The sequence below is a fragment of the Dromaius novaehollandiae genome, chromosome 2 (genome assembly GCF_036370855.1).
Source record: "Dromaius novaehollandiae isolate bDroNov1 chromosome 2, bDroNov1.hap1, whole genome shotgun sequence".
Taxonomy (NCBI): domain Eukaryota; kingdom Metazoa; phylum Chordata; class Aves; order Casuariiformes; family Dromaiidae; genus Dromaius; species Dromaius novaehollandiae.
In genome coordinates this window covers 124506375-124519286 of record NC_088099.1, presented here as the reverse complement: position 1 = coordinate 124519286, position 12912 = coordinate 124506375, and the positions used below count along the sequence as shown (strand labels likewise).

At 42.6% G+C, this 12912-nt stretch overlaps 1 protein-coding gene across 1 annotated transcript; it reads left to right on the top strand.

Annotated features, from left to right (window-relative positions):
• The first annotated feature begins 5816 nt into the window (after positions 1-5816).
• Positions 5817-10204, top strand: FABP5 (fatty acid binding protein 5). The gene is made up of 4 exons (XM_026100687.2): positions 5817-5952; positions 8575-8747; positions 9690-9794; positions 9936-10204. Exons 1-4 carry the CDS (start codon positions 5877-5879, stop codon positions 9984-9986), a joined length of 405 nt encoding a protein of 134 aa, XP_025956472.1. The 5' UTR covers positions 5817-5876; the 3' UTR covers positions 9987-10204.
• The last annotated feature ends 2708 nt before the right edge of the window (positions 10205-12912 follow it).

The window sequence follows — 12912 nt, the reverse complement described above, 5'->3', positions numbered from 1 at the left end:
GTGTAGCCCGTTTGTAACCTAGAAAAACTGTTTTGCCTAGGTTGGGTTTTTCCCCGAAGTTCTCTCTAAGTGATCACTAAAGTTGTACGATATATCATTAATTCTTTCCTTCCACTCGTTGGAGCTGGAGTCCAAGGTGAAATAAAGAAACAATGGGGAGTCAAAGACCTGCCTTACTGTAAAACAGAGTGGCCAGCTTATAAAAGGGCAAACAGCAAATTTGTCATCTCAAACACTGTTCATACACAGACTTCCTAAATTACCTTTTTTCAGTCTCTTTTTCTGTGCAGGATTTTCTTAGAAGGAGGTCTTTTGAACACTAGTCATGTACTTAACATGCTTGGCAGACTTGGTGTGTTGGCAGTGAGCTTGGGATGGTTGTAAAGACTAGTTTTAGCTTCCAAAAGGGTTTTCCTAGCTTCTTTCTACGCTCCATGAAAGAGAGAGTCCCTTCTTCAAGGTGAGTCGGAAATGGAAGATAATATTTGAAGTACACGCTAGAGAGCCTCTGTGTTGTCACTGGCTATAGGCAGATGTAAGGAGTCTAGTGCACTTTGGCAAAAGTTAGCCTAAACTTCAGCAGTGCCGCCCTGGGCATCTATTTCCTACCTAAGCCCTTGACACCGTGGGACAAAGTGCTTTGGGAAATCCAATCTGGTAGACAAACTGTGCCTCACATGCCTTGATGACAGCATTTGTGCAGCACAAAGAGCCGCAGTTGCAGCCTCTTTCACTCAAAAGCTGCCAGAGAAGGGATTTGTTACCCACCTCACACCTGAGAGGTGGAGAGGTGGGTTAGGGCACTCCCCCAGGCTGTGGTGACACTGAATACAGTACTCTCCTCAGCTGGGGGAGACTCAAGCTGCTGTTTCCTGCATTAACAGCCAAGGTGTAATGCACTGGGGTGTAGGGGAGGTCTTTCACAGCTGCTGGTGTGATGGGTGTGCAGCTGTGCCGAAAGGAAAGTACGAACCGTGGGGCTGGGAGCGCATGCCAGAGGGAAGGTGCAAATCTCCAGACCACAGAGAAGACACTTCCTCAGTAGAGCTTGTGTGGCAGTCCCTGTCCTCCAAATTTCTGTATATGTGACGCTCTGCTTGGTGATGTCCTGAGAGTGAAAAGTAGTGCAATTATTATAACTATAACCTAAACTTTTTCCTGATTGTATCTTTGCAGTCAGCAAATAATATCCTTAGTAATGAAACTCTACTTATAATATGCAATTAAAAATATGCTTTTAATGCTAAAACTTTATACACCCCTTCTAAAATCCAGCTAACAAGTCTGTAGTTTGTGATTCTAAATTTCATAAGCTAATTACTCATTGTTTTTAGAAATACTGCTTTTATCATTACTTCTTCTAAATCAGTTTGCCATTCATGGGACTGAGCAGGCCTTGCCCTTGTGTCCTTATTGTTTGAGACCACACAGAAAGAACAAGGAAGTTGCTTTTATTTGGTTTTATTTATGGAGCTTTGGGCTGGTTTTTGTATATTTTGAGTTTTCTAAAAAGCTGTGCCAGATTACTATCTTTCTGAAAGTCTCCTCTATGAGGAGGTATCTCCCACAAATGAGTTTTCCCTTCATGCAGATCAAAGGCCTTTTCAATGCTCAGACTACAGCTATGTACAATTCGTAATCATCCTAATCTCTTCTATAACATTTTTATGACTATGCTGATTATCAAATTCTGAAGATAAATAAAAATATTTTCATACCGATGTGTGGATGATTACTATTCAGGGTAGATGCTGCTGCTAAATAAAGAGGATTTCTAAAAGTTTCCAAAAATAGATGCAGGCTCCTGTATCTGATGTCACTGAGCTGGCATGGAATGGAAATCAGGTTATTTTCCTCTGAAATGTGAAGTCTGGAGCTCCTCACTGCAGGTTTTTGTGCTTCCCCTCCTGTCATTTTGGGCAGGGTACAACCGGTGAGCTGTCACAATGCTGCAGCAGTAAATTTTGCCCTTGGTGTAAGCGTTTCCTTTTAAACTTGTTGTGAACATGCTGATAAGCGCGTACAGAACATACGCTGAGGTTGACGGTGTGTTAATTGCATTATAGTAATACTTTGTGGCATCAGCTCTGATCAGGGCTCCAACTGGCTGGACACTGTACATGTACAAGTAAGAGCCAGCCTGTCCCTGACAGCCTAAGCAGCAATGTCCAGATCCATCACAAGGTCTGCTTAGACCTCAACGCCTGAGATTAAGTCCATGCTGGGGAGTAAAACAGCTTTGTTTTGACTTGAAAACAGATTTATTGCACAAAGCCCATTGATAAAACCCAATATATGCCCAGCTCTTTTAACTCAGAAGTAATGAAATGCCCATACGCTGGAAGATCTTGAGCATATTGACATACAAATGAAAACATGTAGGTTCATGTGTTGCTTCGTAATCCTTGGTCTAGTATTGCCCAAATAATGAGCTCCTCAGCTTACCTGTGCCAGCTACGTGACTATATGCAAGTGAAACACGTTTCATCATGTCTGCCCAATGATGACATGGCGGGGAAGGGAAAACCACACTTGTACAGTAAGGAAGCAGAAACAAAGCTATGCTGCCTATGCAATTTTTCTCATCCGTACCTTGGGCGTGAGTAACTATTATTCATAGGCTGTTTTCATTTTTTTCACAACTAGGTGTAGGCTGAAGAGTAAAATTTGGGCTGTGCTGTCCAATTTTCCTGGCAATTTCGCAAAGCTTTCCTAAGAGGTAATCTCGTCTATGAGAAGCCTAGCACTTAGAGAAAGTACATTATAGTATACGTATACTAGAAGGAAGGTGACATCTTCCCTATTACACAATAAGGCAAAGCATGGTACTATCAGATATGGGCATTTTAATGAGTAAAGGTCTAGGGGAAAAGTTACACCTCCTATGTAACCTGATCAATGATATGTTGCAGAAGAGGAGGTGGTGCTCTGCCCTGCCCAAGCAGCAGGTATTACAACTCCAGCAGACAAAATGTGGCTTGGCTTGCATGCAATGGGTAAAGCTATGGCTACGTGAAGAGAAACCTCAAGCACTGCTGGCCACAGCTTCCCAACTCTCCCGTCGGATGAAGCATAGCTGTGCTACGCACAGTTGCCCAAAGCAGTGGAACAAAGGTCTCTTTGCACTCTTTTCCCTTGGCCCTCTTCTTTGGAATTGGTAATAAAGGACTGTAATATCCTCCCCCCTATGAGACTCAAGGGCTTGACTACCTTGGAAAAATATTCTCTCTGGCAGGCCCAAACTGCCAAAGTGGTGGTTGCTTCTCACTGTGGCTACGTGTTTTCTGTGCAACTAATTTTCAAAGGAAAATTTACAGTTCTCAACATAAATTTGATTCTGCTTCTGTTGGATGATGTATAGCCTAATCTGGAGACAAACAAAACTTCTCGCCGAGAACTTCAGCTGTCTGCCCTGAAACAGTAATATATGGCATACAAATTCAATGTATTGCAGTATGAATATAGGTATTTGCTGCTTCTGTCTGGGTGTATCTAGAGAGGAGAGGAGACTACACACACAACACTTGGAAACACCTGACCTTGATGTCAACCTCATATCAGGCAGGAATACGGATTTATAGAGAGAGATCCCCATGGGTTAAGCATCTCTGAACATCTAATCTTTTTATTTTTGCTCCCAAAGTATGGAAATGAATTCCCTCATCTTTGAAATATTTGACCAATACACAGTATTCATATGCTGTATTGTCATGGTAAAAAAATACAGTATATTTTGTAGCACAGACTACAAGTATCTTACCCAGAAGGATACATCTCTGGTCACATTCAGCAGACTTTCTCTGATGTGTGGATACCACAGATTTCAGTGTCATATTCTGTTTCAAAGAATTTTCAAGATACGGCATTGACAGTCCTCTTCATCACAGGATTAATATGCAAAACATTAGATTTTTGCAAAAATTGAAAGAGATGTCAACTTTTCAGGAAAAAAGAGATAAGATTCTCTCTTCTTGAAAAAAAGATAATCTTATATCAACTTACATGCCTAGACTTGAAAAATTGTAAGGAAAACAAATTCAAACAAAAGGTTTGTAGGAGGATTCAAAAATGTAGCAACCTTCTGCACAGGTAGATAGGTAGAAGTCTGTATACTTCAGATCCAGAAATACTGTCTCACCACTAGATGGAAATAGTGGATTTTTCATCATCTGTTGCATTATCAGCACCTATATCTGAATACTGTTTGCATATCGTAAGCCATCTGCAGACAGCACTGCAGAAATGTGGATCAGAAATTCTTTGCTAGCATAGATGGATTAAAGCCAAGATTTCTAGATAATGTCCCCATTTTACAGGACTGAAGATTCCTAACTCCTGAAAAAATGGTTCTATTTGATCACTAATCTAATTGTTTTTAATTTATCCTTTCTGAAAGCAACCAGAAAAGAACGTCAGAGGAGAAAGCATTTTGTTTCCACTAACATGAATTGGGTAGTAAACACCAGCCTAATTTAACATCTACTCCCAAATATCTTGTGCAAGACAAAAAAAAAGAAAAAGTGGAAGGAAGCTGAGTCTTGTGTTTCAATGTACCTATTTAATGACACAAAAAAGCAATGTGGCTTGCTACCTTATGACAAGATGCTATAGCATTGTTTGCATACTAAAAGAAAACATAGAGTCAGAGATGTGGAAGATAATTAAAGGCAGCTCAGTAGAGAAGGATAGTTAAACAAAAGATTTTAAAAAATATGTTTAAAATGAGCTAATTATTTAGTGTATCTAGATCTGGTCTTTTCTATAAAGTTTTGAAAATTTTAACTGATTTAGTTTAGCTTTACTAACTTGCATCACTGTAGAGTCTACAGAGAAAGCCATACTTCTTGCTTTTAGTGTACCAGAATATTCAGATTCATGTCACCTTCTGGTGTTGCAAAAATCTAAAACCAATACAGAGATCTTGCTGTCTTTGTCCAGTTTTGACATCCCTATCCCAGACTCATGGCCACTGCTGCTCCATCAGAAAAAATCCAGGCACTAGGCACTAGGCATATCTTCTTTTTTTTTCTTCATAATCAAGAGTTGCTCTGGGTTTCATCTGTTCTGTTACATGGCCAAAAGAGGCAGATACCAGCATAATCCCAATGATGGAAACGTCATCTTTGGGATACGTTGGAATCAGGAATTCTGCTGTGATTTAGAAGTAGTAGCTTTTTCAGAAAATCCAGCAGTGGCTGACTTTCTGCGCACCGCATAGGATGAGACAAAAGATTTGCCAGAACCTCACAGGGCCCAGTAACTGTGTGTATTTTGCGATGGCACTGCTGTGTCAGTTTGCATCAAGAGCAACTGCTGCGTTTTCCCATAAGACGCAGAAATCAGGGCGCTGTCGTTTAACGTGCACTGGGACCAAGGCAGCGAAGTGCGTTTTCCCAGCGCTGACGGCCGAGATTTTTTCCCGTGTCCTGCAAGCACCTGCGTAAAGGTCTCGACCTCGCCCGGTCCTACGCGCTGCCTGGTCGCTGCCGCAGTTCCGCTCGCAGATTGCGGCAGGGTAGCGATAAATGATGCACCGCGGAGGCTGGGGGGCTGCTCGTGGGGGGGCGCGGGGCCCCGCTGCCTGCGTGTGCGCGCGCGTCCGTGTGCGCGCGTGTGTGCGCGATGCGGTGCGGTGCGGTGCGGTGCGGCATGCCCGCTCTCGCCGCCACCGCGGGGCCGGGCCGGGCGGGGGCTGCCGGGGGCCGGGGCGGGGGCGCCCGGGGGAAGGGGCCGGGGCCGGGCGCCCCATTGGCTCTCGGCGGCGGCTGGTGGCGGCGGCCCCGCTATAAAGGCGGCGCGGCCGCGGCGCAGCCCGTCCTCCCGCCGCGCCTCCCGAGGGACACGCCAGCCCCGCTGCTGCTGCCGCCGCCGCCGCGATGGCCATCGACGCGTTTTTAGGCAAATGGTGCCTCATCTCCAGCGAGGGCTTTGAGGAGTATATGAAGGAGCTGGGTGAGGAGCCGGGGCACACGCGGCCGCCCTGCGCCCAGGGCTGCCGGGGGTGGGCTTGAGCTGCGCCCGGGGCAGCGGGAGCCCTGCGCGCGGCTCCGCGGCCGAGGCTCTGTCCAAGGTCTGCGGGGCGCCGCGCAGCGCGCCGGGAGCGCGGGCGGCCTCCGCGGGGCGCGCAGAGGCGGCGCGGCCGGGTGGCGCGGGGGCGGCAGCGCGGGGCGGGCACCGCTCCCCGCCGGGGCGGCTGCCGAGGGGCGCCTCGCAGCGGGGCATGCCTTCCGCGGGGGGTGCGCGCCGCCCCGGCGCCCTGCCCGCTCCCCGGCGGGCGCTCGGCTCCTCTGGAGGCTCTGCGCCAGCGCCGCTGCTGCACGGGAGCCGCGCTGACACGGCGCTGTGCCCGTCAGAGCCGCTGAGCCCGGGCTGGTTGTCCGGGGAGTCAGCTCAGGTGTCTCCGCACTGGAGGTGGAGATAAATCAGAACTGGATGAACTGCCTGTAGGTGACCGAGAGCTGGCTGCACTGCCAAAGAGGATGTGTATTCTTCTGCGGGCAGCACCCTTGCCTGAGAGGGGTTGGTCCTGGCTCGTTATCCCCACTTCCAGTTTGCTACATATTTTGTAACCCTAAGCTGCTTTAAAAAGTACAGAATCAACACCAGGAGCCTATTGTGAAAGCTCAGACCCCCCCTTCCCTGTGAGCATCCTGCTGACAGGTTACAGAAACCTTGTAGTGTCTGTGTGTAGCCCAGTGAATCCTGAATTATTTTCTGCACTTTAGTCACTCTGGAAAGCTAGGTTACCTTCTCAAGAGGTGGGAAATGTGGCCTTGAATCTCCTTGGAGGGAGAGGAGGAGGGAGTTCAGGTCTCACAGTCTTCATGTGAAATATAAAAGCCATCACTGCATTTACACTCTACAGACAGCGGTGGCTGTAAGTGCATTTTGCGAGAGGCCTATCAGTATGCATCAGGTATGAGCTGAGGATGCCTTCTAGAATGAGCTTTTCAGAATATTTTGGTGGAGGATGAGTGAGACCTTAAAGCTCAGCTCAGCTCATCCATGCGGTGATGCCACACTGCTCATGTCTGATGAGCCAGGATGAGGCACATGCCCAGGCTGCAGTTTCAAAGTAGAAATTATGCACTGCAACCACTGAGCACCTCCCATGTGTAGGCAGCAGCTGAGTGTTGTTTGTTTGTTTTTAGATCCTAATCTTTAAGTCACTTTTTTTTACAATTACAATTTAGGCAACTGAATTTACCTCAAGTCACACTTTAGAAGCCAGTCCTTTAGTGGATCTCACCCTTGCTGACTGCTTACACAAATCTCTGCCTTTGATCCTAGTGAGATGCACTGTAAATGAGATTCTGCAGATTCTGCTCAGTCTGCATATAAGAATATTTAAGGGTAGAGTGAAGAATTTTGAATTTTACTATTTGCCATATGGGAAAAACACACAGCTTGGGGAAAAATACGAAGCTCGTCTGTTTAGTTGGATTCCAAGGTGTAGCTGATGAAATAACTCACTGAATACTCTGCAGTGGACACCAGCAAAGGCAGGGGGAGTTGCCATGACGATAATTTTCATTTCCAATTGGAAAACCTGGATTGAGGAGGACTGGTTTTTGTTACGGACATTATTTTCTCATTTACACCCCTGAGAAAATTGTTATCTTCGTGTTGTGGAGTCAGCCCTCACCAGAATAACCTATACACTCCAGGGGAGCGCTGCGCCAAGCTGTATGTGACAGTGTTTTACAACTACAGCAGCTGCAGAGCACAGATGTTCACTTACTTGGTGGCACTTTCTGCTCCATTTGATCACTTATCTGTTCTCGGTTCAGATCTGCGCTTTCCAGTTTGATGGATTCCAGCTTGTTGCCCATATACCTCCTTATTCATATCTATCCTCAGCTATCAGATCAGAGAGACTCAAGCAAAGCACTTGAACAGTACATGTAGGTGCTGAAGCAGGGTGCATCTTTTTTGATGAAGAGTTTTGAAGACTGCTCTCTCAAGACGATACTCTTACTGTGCTGAATTTTGAGTCATGTTGCAAAGGTCATTGCTCGCAAGGTTCTTGTGTGTGTGTGTATATTCTCATTCAGAATTCCCTACTTTGCATACTGGATGTAGAAGATGAAATTTTGAAAACAGCCTATTTGAAATTCTGTACAGAACTAAGGAGGGATTATCTGCAGAAAGCTGAAATAAATATGCAGGTGGATTCATCCATCAGCTAAAAATTGTCTGCAGAATTTTTAGACATTCAAAAGTCGAAGGGAAAAATGTTATATTTGTTGTTGCTTTTGTTTGTTTTCCTGATTCTTGCTTATTTCTGTTAGCAAAAATTCCATGCTGAATTTTGAGAGAGCTGCTAGTCCTCTAGAGGGCAAAACAGATTTAACTTTAGCTCTCTGACCAAGCAAGACAATAACAATAACAATAAGCTTTTTTCCTTACCCATCAATGGATAATTAAAAACATCCTCTTTCTTTGTGGCTCTTGAGCTTTAGTTCTCAAGTATATTTAAGTGCCTAATTAAATGGAAATTAGATGTCTGAATTCTTATGTCGACCTAAGCATCAGGGTTTAACTGACTGTGATATTGTTTCTCTTGCTTTGCAGGTGTGGGTATGGCCATGAGAAAAATGGGAAGTATGGCCAAACCCGATGTTTACATTATTAAGGACGGAGATACAATCACTGTAAAAACAGAAAGCACCTTCAAAACTTCACAGTTCACCTTCAAGCTTGGCGAGAAATTTGAGGAAAATACGTTAGATGGCAGAAAAACTCAGGTCAGTATACTAGGTGTTCTACTGAGTAAACCCAATCCTTTGGGTGATTCACAGATAAAAATAATATTTTTTAAGAACAGTTTTGATGCTCATATTAACAGTGCTTTGTTTGATGGACAGCTGCCACTGTAAGTCTGATTGAAATCAATTGGTTTTTCTGGATTAAGCAATCTGCAAAGCGGGAAAATGCTGAAACTAATAACACAAGACAAACATTGTGCTAATAAAACTAACAGACTTCTAAATCCATGTTTAAGGCCAAATGCCGCTTTATTTGAAGCCAATGGAAAAAAATCCCATTGATGTTTAATCAGAGGCAGCCCTACAATAAACCTTACTGCTCATTCCCTCATATTTGCATAACAAGAGAGTCTATTTCAGTGTGCAGTCGGATAACTTATACACAAGGCATACATGTGAATCACAGCCCCTAATCTCCAGTTTTAGAAGGCAAAGAGCTTCTCCCTGCCCCGAGTAGGGAGAATATTCATGCCAGAGGAGGTTAAACACAAGGAAACCCTCAAATGTCTCTTTTCACCTCCTTGTGTGAGAGCTTTCTGTGTAGCATTCCCCTCCTTTTGGTCACACACTGGCAATTCATCTGTTATTGCAAGATCAGATAAATGTGACACAAAAGCTCAAAGCCCATGTACAAAGAGATGAATAGAGAACATCGTCTGCTCTTGTTAATTGAAATTGTGCATGCTGCCAAAGGTCTGCTTCATCCAGGCTTGTGTCAGAGCAGTGACTGAACAAGCGGTGAGATAATGTAAGAACAGGATCAATGAAAAATTGGGGATAAAATTCTGGCTTTGTAGAAGTCAATGACAATATTACTATTAAGTGAGCTGGGGTGGGATTTTTCCTTTGAAATAAGGTGCTAGAAAGCAGTCTTCATCAAGTGCCATGGGTAAAATATTAATGTTCTGGTTCCTTTTTCAGACCCTTATCAACTTAAAAGATGACGGGTCATTGGTTCAGGAACAGGAGTGGGACGGCAAGAAGACCATAATAACACGGAAACTAGTGGATGGACAATTGGTGGTGGTGAGTTCAGCTTTGCTTTCTGTTCTTTGAGTACTGCTAGCTGTTAGCCTGACATGTAACTCTAAGAGATTTTTAGCTGCAACCTCTTTCCTTGTATTCTTCATTGATGCAAATTAATGAATTCATTTCGTTATCTTCTAGGAATGTGACATGAACGGTGTCAAGTGTGTTAGAGTCTACCAGAAAGCATGAGGACATGGACATGGAGGTCTCCATATTCAACAGGAACTTGCTACAAACAACTCAGTTCAGTGGACAGAGCTCCTTTACACTCCATTTTTTCCTTTTCCCTGTTTTCTAGTATTTCAATGGACTGAGTAGCTGTGTGCAATTCTTTTTAAAAGCCGTGATGTAACTATTGTGTAACTATTCTGATCTATTGAGGCTATTAAATAAAATTTTCAAATATACGAAGTGGAAATGTTGTTACTATAGTGGAATTTTAAAGTGAGCTTTTATAAAAACTCAGTTTAGTTTTAGGCCCCGCTGGGTTCAGTTTAAGATAGCGCGTATCTTCTCACTGATGGTAATGAATGGTTAATAGCAAACTGAATTTTGACCAACCCTCCCCTCCTTAATTGATAAGGTAGTAAACTCTGAAATAGAAAAACCACTCAGAATTTCATCTCTGGAGTTGTTTCTATCTTGCAGGCTACAAAGTAAATAGAATTGGGTGGGTATAGATAAGAGAGAAGCTTGGTCGATATTTAAACAAAGGAATGCATTTTCAGGGGTAGCTTTGCTTTTCTTTTTCATGTTTCAAATCCAGAAATGTCTTACCTGAAAAAAATATATATACTAGTGAGCCAACTGGCATGATTAGCTTAAGAAACACTTAAGTGCTTTTCTGAAAGGAAGTGTTATTTTGAGAACACTTTGTTTCCTAGCAGAATTCTTATTTCCTGTCTAATAACATTCTGAAAACTTTTAACCAAAATCTATTGAAATATTGCCTAAAATTTAAAGCCTCATTTTTTTTAACTGGCTAGAAATGGAGTTTATATGCTTTAAAGTGCCATAATAAATAATAAGAAATATCAGTGTGTTGAGTATTACTTTTACACTGGTTGGGAAATGGAGCCTAGGACACTACTATTCTTCCAAAGAGATGTCAGATCAGACTAAAATACAAAGTTTAGGTGAAGGTCTGTCGTGCTAGACAAAAGTCCTATAAATAAAACTGTGGGGCAACAGGTGATGGAGAGGTTTCTAACTATCAGATTCAGAAGTCTGCTGGATAGTGCAATCACACGCTTCCAGTTTGCAGCAGTAGTCAGTGCAAAATCCATTGCTTCTTCAACCCTACTGATATTTTAGCTGCTCTGTGTAAATATCATAGTATTGAGCTCTCCTCAATGCAGGTGAAAAGTCTGTTTTGTATGTTCATCTTACCAGACATGGAAAGTGAATTTTCCTGTAACTTTGGATCATTTATCTCTTTCATAATTTCCTGACTATTTATGAATCATCCCTTCTATCTACAGCATCTGAAGGCATTTATAGATGGAGTATATTTCTTACAGTCTTTTTTTTCATATTCTGTATAAAATCTTTCCTGCCCCCTAACCTCTCCTTTATGAGTTGGCCAATCTTGATATCATTTTTATTTTGTATTTTCTCTGACTTAGTGTGAACCCTGAAGGCCTATATGGTATTCCGGTATACTGGACACGAGAAAAGACCCTTTTTTTATTGTTAGTAGGGCAGGGAATCCCCCCTAGAAACAACAGAAACAGAAAATGATTTGATCTGAAAAGTAACTTGTTTTACGTCCAGAAATACACTAAACAGTAGCAGAAGAATAGATACAGCAATCCATCGTATAATAAGAAAAACCTGCTGCCCTTCCGAAAGAAGCAGAACATGACTTCTTTAAGCAGTACATTATACCCTCTTTGGGATCACGGTCTATCACTTACTGCTGCCTGTTTACTCTTCTGATACCACTAGTGTTAACTGTTTATCTTTCATTTGGATGGAAAAAGCTTCCAATGTCTTTTATAGGACATCTGTTTGGATTACAATGCAATCATTTCTTGTGAAGCAAAAGGCAGACGAATATCTTCTTGGAGTGATTTCCTATGGAAAAGAAGGCTTATAAAATCTGTGTTTGTGTGTGCGTGCATTTCCCTCTATTAATTTTCTGAAAGTGCTCTTTGATTTCAGCCACACATGAAGCAGAGGCTCGAGGTCCCAAAGATAATCATTCTTCTACAAATGACATGAAAATAGCTGGCCTGATAAAGGACATAGACCATTAAAGTGCCCTGGTGATAGGTAGCACATGGAAGTCCTGCTTTGTTTGACATTGAATGGAAGAAAAACATTATAAGCACTCTTGGCACACATAAGAAGTTATCTTAGATACTGTAAGGCACAAATCAACAGGAAACTACAATTCTTCATAGCTAATTCTCCAGAACTGCTTAAGCTCACATGTTTATTTACTTTATTTTGAAGCGAACTTTAGCATGTGTTGCTAGTGACGTCAATGTAAACGTATAATCACCTGGAACTACTGTATATAAAACCTATTTGAACTAGATTAAACCACATAGTAAAAAGGACACTCATTTTCTGCTATCAAAGACCAAGATTTGTAATGCTCAAGGCTTGAAAATATAATTTCTATCCCAATTGTTTCTGTTCATTGCCATACAAGCCAAAAGGTTTTTTCTTACTCTTTTTAAAGAGTGTAAACAAAACGTTCTCATCAGTTTTAAAAAACTAATTGTCTTGAGAACTGAATAACTCTCCATAGTTCACTGTATCACAGAAGATGGCTGAAAATAAGAGCCCTGAGAACAAGTGAAAAAGATGAAATTAGGTATTATTCAGTATTGTTTCTATGAAACAGTAAAAAAACAACTCTATGTTCCACAGTTATAAAATAGGGAAACAAGTGTTGGTGTGACACTTTGGTGTGTGCTTTTGAAAGGGGGGGAATTTTGGGGGGAATGTAAGAAACATCTTTAGCAGACTGAAGCTGCAAGTAATACTTGCCCAAAGACAAGCAGTGCCCATATCCACTGCACCACATGTTCATTTAAAGTAATGAGCAATGTCCAATTCATATCTTTATATCTCACTTTCTTCTCAAATTGCTAATTCCAAATTA

Coding starts and splice junctions, on each gene's coding strand:
- FABP5 (XM_026100687.2), top strand. CDS start 5,877: ATGGCCATCGACGCGTTTTTAGGCAAATGGTGCCTCATCTCCAGCGAG. Junction 5,953..8,574: donor GGAGTATATGAAGGAGCTGG/GTGAGGAGCCGG, acceptor CTTGCTTTGCAG/GTGTGGGTATGGCCATGAGA. Junction 8,748..9,689: donor TAGATGGCAGAAAAACTCAG/GTCAGTATACTA, acceptor TTCCTTTTTCAG/ACCCTTATCAACTTAAAAGA.